We start from the raw sequence: 6388 nt of genomic DNA, 5'->3' as shown, positions 1-6388 counted from the left end.
GACCTCGGTGGTGCACGGGGGCATTGTCATGCTGAAACAGGAAAGGGCCTTCCCCAAACTGTTGCCACAAAAAAATGATCTATACTGTAGCGTAAACATTTCCCTTCACTGTAACTAAGGGGCCGAACCATGAAAAACAGCCCCAGACCATTATTCTTTCTCCACCAAACTTTACAGTTGGCACTATGCTTTGGGACAGGTAACATTCTCCTTGCATCCACCAAACCCAGTTGGACTGCCAGAAGGTGAAGCGTGATTCATCACTCCAGAGAACACGTTTCCACTGCTCCAGATTCCAATGGCAGTGAGCTTTACACGACTCAACAAAACAATTTAATGGGTTTCCATGGCCGAGCAGTCGCACACCAAGATCACAATGCTAAGCGTCACCATGGAAACCCATAGATTTTTTGAAAATTTAACCAGGCAAGTCAGTTACGAACAAATTCTTATTTACAATGACAGCCTACCCCAGCCAAACCCGAACGACGCTAGGCCAATTGTGCGCCGCCCTATGGGACTTGACCGGTTGTGATACAGCCTGGAAACAAACCAGGGTCTGTAGTGACACCTCTAGCACCAAGATGCAGCACCTTAGACCGCTGCGCCACTCGAGAGCCCATGAAGCTTCCGACGAACAGTTCTTGTGCTGACGTTGCTTCCAGAGGCAGTTTGGAACTCAGTAGCGCTTCAGTGGTCCCAGTCTGTGAGCTTGTGTGGCCTACCACTTCGCGGCTGAGCCGTTGTTGCTCCTAGACATTTTCACTTCACAATATCAGCACTGACAGTTGACCAGGGCAGCTCTAGCTCTTTACAAAATGACGTGTTGGAATAGTGGCATCTCATGACGGTGCCACGTTGAAAGTCACTGAGCTCTTCAGTACGGGCCATTCTACTGCCAATGTTTGTCTATGGAGATTGCATGGATTTTATTTAAAAGAGATTGCATGGCTGTGTGCTCGATTTTATACACGTGTCAGCAACGGGTGTGGCCGAAATAGCAGAATCCACTAATTTGAAGAGGTGTCCACATACTTTAGGTGATGTAGTGTATATTTGTTGCTGTACAAACGAGGTGGGTCACACATGTGAATTGGTGGAAGTAGCAAGGTCTGAGACATTTAAGAAACATGGAAGTCCTGCTTCTTGCATGAAAGGGATGTCTCTAAATGAACAGCGCCTGAACTGAACTGCAAGGGTTGGTGAAAGGTTTCAGGGTGATAGTAACTTCTGCCAGTCCGGTGGACGTTGTTTAGCTAGTTGATTATAACAGACAATTTAAGAATTGTTTCCATGGCAATCTTCTCTAGCTAACGACATTTTTATTTAGCTAGCTAAATGGCTTGCATTTTAGGTGGCTACGCTAACGTTTGACACAGATGTAGCTATGCTAGTAAGGAATTACTAACTGCAGTCAGGTTTCTTTTTAAATGAGCAAATTACAGTAACGACTCAACACGAGCCATCAAACTGTCTGTTTACATTTTCTATAACTAATTTAGCTACACCTATTTTTTTTTTAAATCCGCCGACGAGTTAGCTATATCTATCAAACAAATTGAAGATTTATAATCTATAATAAAACTAGTTCAATCCGCCCTAACGCTAAATTTATTAGCTAATAAGGGCGAACTTGATGTTGAGACCCCAGCATAGCTTCTTAGCTAACATTAGCTAGCAAGATTAGCTTGTTAGCTAACTCCAGTTGAAAACACTTTGTTAGAGTATCAACTCAATCTAAACAAAAAATATAGTCATTCAAACGTGTTCCCGGTTATATAAACGGTTGAAAACACAAGTTTACCTGAAAGTTAAAGACCTGTACGGGCAGAGGCATCTCCTTCTCTGCCGACACAAACACAATAATCACATCCGGGGTATGGGAGTGCAACTTGTATCTAAATCTCTGTGGAGCAAAAATCACTGCCTAAAATATGGCTAGCTGGAACAAACCCAATTTTGGCGCTGTTATGAAACATTTTAATACCCACAGTCATACATTATCATACATGGTTATAACCTAGTATATTGGACTAGTATATAAAGCCTAGTATCCGCCGACTAGTTAGCTATACACCGCATTCGGGACGTATTCAGACCCCTAAACTTTTTCCACATGTTGTTATGTGACAGCCTTATTCCCTCAAAACCAAGAATTCCTGATTAGTCAGGGAAAATCCCATGTCTGGTTGACTGTGAGCATCCGAAATGTCACCCTAATCCCTATATACAGTGCATCCAGAAAGTATTCAAACCCCTTGACCTTTTCAAATACTTTATGTTATTCAGTTGATTGGACATGATTTGGAAAGGCACACACCTGTCTATAAAAGGTCCCACAGTTGACAGTGAATGTCAGAGCAAAAACCAAGCCATGAGTTTGAAGGAATTGTTTCGAGGAACAGATCTGGGGAAGAGTACCAAAACATTTCTTTAGCATTGAAGGTCCAAGAGCACAGTGGCCTCCATCATTCTTAAATTGAAGAAGTTTGGAACCACCAAGACTCTTCCTAGAGCTGGCTGCCCGGCCAAACTGAGAAATCAGGGGAGAAGGGCCTTGGTCAGGAGGTGACCAAGAACCCAATGATCACTCTGACAGAGCTCCAGAGTTCCTCTGTGGAGATGGGAGAACCTTCTAGAAGGATAACCATCTCTGCAACACTCCACCAATCAGGCCTTTATGGTAGAGTGGCCAGACAGAAGCCACTCCTCATTAAAAGGCTCATGACAGTCCGCTTAGAGTTTGTCATAAAGCACCTAGAGGACTCTCAGACCGTGAGAAACAAGGTTCTCTGGTCTGATGAAACTGAATGGGCCTCAGGATCTCATCACTGCAATTGTGTTCGTTGTCCATAGCTTATGCCTGCCCATATCATAACCCCACCGCCACCATGTTCACATCGTTGACATCAGTAAACCGCTCGCTCACACGACGCCATACAACGTGGACTGCGGTGGTGAGGCCTGATGGACCTAATGCCAAATTCTCTAAAACAACATTGAAGGCAGTAAAGAAATGAACATTAAGTTCTCTGGCAACAACTCTGCTTGGACATTCCTGCGTTCAGCATGCACTCCCTCAACTTGAGACTTTTACAGTGTCATTCTATTGTCCCCAGCACAAGGTGCACCTGTGTAATGATCATGCTGTTTAATCAGCTTGCTGATATGCCACACCTGGTCCTGTGGACGGATTACCTTGGCAAAGGAGAATTGCTCACTAACAGAGATGTAAACAAATGTGTGCACGAGAAATCAACTTTTTGTGCATCATATGGAACATTTCTGGGATCTTTTATTTCCGCTCATGAAACATGGGACCAAAACATGTTGAGTTTATATTTTTGTTCAGTGTGTATATATGAAGGTTAGCACTTATTAGTGTTCACTAATACGATCCCTTTTTTAAATCACAAGTTCAGTGAAGAGCTTTTCTTTTGGCAACAGGGGTGTATTCATTCCACCAATTCTGCTGCACAACGGAACGTTTTGTAACTGTTTGGAGTTTCTATTGGACAAATCCAGGTAAGTCTCTCCCCGTTTTGTTCTGTCTGCTTCTGTTTAAGAAATGTTTTGCAACAGAATGAACAGCATAATGAATACACCCCTGGTCATCAAAAACAGACCGTTCCTTTTTTTCTGTTAAATGTTACATTTGTTGTTTTTGTTCCCGAGTTCTTTCTTAATCAAAGTTCAGTAGAATATCACTGATGCAACAACACAGAAGCACGGAGCTGGTAAAAACAAAACAGAAATCCTACTGCTAAAATAAATAACACTGGCAAAGAAACATCTCTTACCCTCTACCTCTACCCCCTCTCTCTCCCTCTACCCCCTCTTTCTCTCTCTCTCTCCCTCCCTCCCTCTACCCCCCCCCTCTCTCTCTCTCCCTCTACCCCCCTCTCTCTCTCCCTCTACCCCCCCCCCTCTTTCTCTCTGTCCCTCCCTCCCTCTACCCCCCCGTCCGTCTCTCTCTCCCTCCCTCCCTCTACCCCCCTCTCTCTTCCTCCCTCTCCCCCCCTCTACACCCCTCTCTCTCTCTCTCTCCCCTCCCTCCCTCTCCCCTCCCTCTACCCCCTCTCTCTCTCCCTCTCTCTGTCCCTCCCCCTCTACCCCCCCCCCTCTGTCCCTCCCTCCCTCTCTCTCTCTCCCCTCCCTCCCTCTACCCCCTCTCTACACCCCTCTCTCTCTCTCCCTCCCTCTACACCCCTCTCTCTCTCTCTCTCCCTCCCTCCCTCTCCCCCTCCCTCTACCCCCTCTCTCTCTCCCTCCCTCTACCCCCTCTCTCTCTCCCTCTCTCTACCCCCCTCTCTTCTTATTCTGTTACTATCTCAATTTCCTCTCAGACATAACCAGAGATTACTTCTGATGACAGCGAGCTTCAGAGCATCATCTCTCATATGATTAGAGCAAACTATCAAAAGATGGAAAACTGAAAACCCAAGGTAATTGGGGCTGCAAACAGACATCGTCCTCTGACACTGGTGCACAGTGCTCTGACACATCTCCGTCAAGCTCTGATACCTCAGCCTGCCATTTCCTTTTCACTTTGGTGTTTCTGCCGCACTCTCTCTTCTCTCTCGTCCTCTGCAGCTCCTCCCACTTCCTCTTTCTCTCCTGCTTCTCCTGCTCTCCAGCCTCCTGTTGATGAAGGAGTTGGTTGTAGTCCTCCGGCAGTAGGAGTCGACGCTTCACTTTCTGCCGGTTCGATATCCGGAAGACTGGGGGCACCAGGACATTGGCCGGGTCTGGAGAGACGCGTCCTGCGGCCACCAAAGGGTTTGTGGGTAGGGCACGCTGACGGCAGGTCGAACAGCAGCCACCCGGGACAAGAAACGTGGTCGTTGCTGTGGTTGCGGGGGTCTCTGCTGCTTTGGGGTCGGGGGCTCCTGCAGTGGCCTCTGAGGTTGCAGCGTTGGGGTCGGGGCTGGTCGGCTCCAGCTTCACCAGCTGGCAGGAGTCAAAGGCCTCTCTGTTGAGGGGGAAAATCCCTGCCTTCTTGAACCCAGCCATAATGTTTTCCTTAGTGACCGCCTGGGGATAGGCCTCTCGCAGCATGGCGGAGAAGTGCTTCTTGGCGACGACACGATCGCCCCGCACCAGACCAAGACGTGCAGCATTCCTGCTGAACACAGTCTGCAGTGGGCCAAAGACGCTGATTTCCAATGGCTGCAACACGTGGGTGTTCGCCGGCAGACAGACCACCTCCAGCTGATTTTCCCGGCAAAACTTGACCACCTCCCTGGACAGATGAGTTTTATGCTGGTCCACTACGAGCACCAGGGGCCTGTCCTTTGGGCCGTGCTTCACGAAGAAGAGCAGCCACTTCAGGAAAAGTTCTGCGTCCATGTAGCCTTTAGGGGACACACCATAGAGGGCCTTCGGTGGACCCTCGAGGGCATAGGCCGTACTGGGCTGGCACTTGTGGAAGATTATAAAAGGCGGGATACTCTCACCAGCTGCACTCACACAGCAGCGCACGGTAATATGTTCCCTAGTGGTGTGCTGCTGCTGCTGCTGTTGATAGATGTGTTTCCTGCCTTTTCGACAGAGAACTTTCTCCCCGGACTTGAGCCTGTCAGAAAACCCCATCTCGTCACAGTTGAAGATGAGGTGCGGCTTGTGTTCTAAGCCGTGGCTGACGAAGATGGGCTCGTAGACATCAAAGAAGCCCTTGATGGCGGCAGGAGTAGCTCCCTGTACCCTGGCCCGGTGCAGCGGGGTCGGGCACCCTGGCGCTCAGCTCAGGGTGGCGAGCCCTGAATCTAGACCACCAGTTGTCACTCAGTCCCCTTTCCAGATTGACGACGGTGCTACGGCCACTCTCCTTGATGATGGCCACAGCCAGAGCCTTCACCACAGTCCTGCTGATAGGGAACGCATGGTCGGCCATCCAGAGGACATAAGATATTAGGGAGTGCTCTTCCTCAGTGGTTATTGCCAGGTTGGGGTGAGGGGCAAAGGCATATTTGTTCTTTTTGTGATCTTGGAGAGTGGTGTGAGGAATCCCTGACTCACGGGAAGCTTCTCTAAGGCTCATTCCAGCTTTTACTTTCTTTACAGCCGTCTCTAGTGCCTCCCTGGAGTATTGTCTCCTTTTTGTGGTCCCTCTCTTTCCATGTCCTCTTTCATTTCTACTTCCATTTAGTGACATTATTTCCTTTCAAAATAAAATCGGTTTCCTTTAACGTTATTTATTATACAACGGCAATATTTATAAAATAATAAAAATTCATAATTACCTTCGCCTTCCTTAGGCTAAACATAGATCATCTAACGTTCTCCCGATTATACAAACGGTGCGCCGCGAAAATAGTTTGAAAAAGTTGCTCAAGTCACTTCCGGATCACGAAATTGTAACATTTCAAAATAATAGTCCCCGGTGTCA

General features: G+C 47.7%; 1 protein-coding gene across 1 annotated transcript; it reads right to left on the bottom strand.

Annotated features, from left to right (window-relative positions):
• Positions 1–4337: 4337 nt before the first annotated feature.
• LOC135536098 (uncharacterized) lies at positions 4338–6313 on the bottom strand. The gene is made up of 2 exons (XM_064962484.1): positions 6243–6313; positions 4338–6160 (listed from the first exon to the last, which is right to left on the bottom strand). The coding sequence occupies exon 2, from the start codon at positions 5590–5592 to the stop codon at positions 4405–4407; it is 1188 nt and encodes a 395-aa protein (XP_064818556.1). The 5' UTR covers positions 5593–6160; positions 6243–6313; the 3' UTR covers positions 4338–4404.
• Between the last annotated feature and the right edge of the window lie 75 nt (positions 6314–6388).

Source organism: Oncorhynchus masou, unplaced genomic scaffold (assembly GCF_036934945.1).
Source record: "Oncorhynchus masou masou isolate Uvic2021 unplaced genomic scaffold, UVic_Omas_1.1 unplaced_scaffold_554, whole genome shotgun sequence".
NCBI lineage: Eukaryota > Metazoa > Chordata > Actinopteri > Salmoniformes > Salmonidae > Oncorhynchus > Oncorhynchus masou.
The sequence above is the reverse complement of the archived record's forward strand: the minus strand, read 5'-3'. Positions and strand labels throughout refer to the sequence as shown.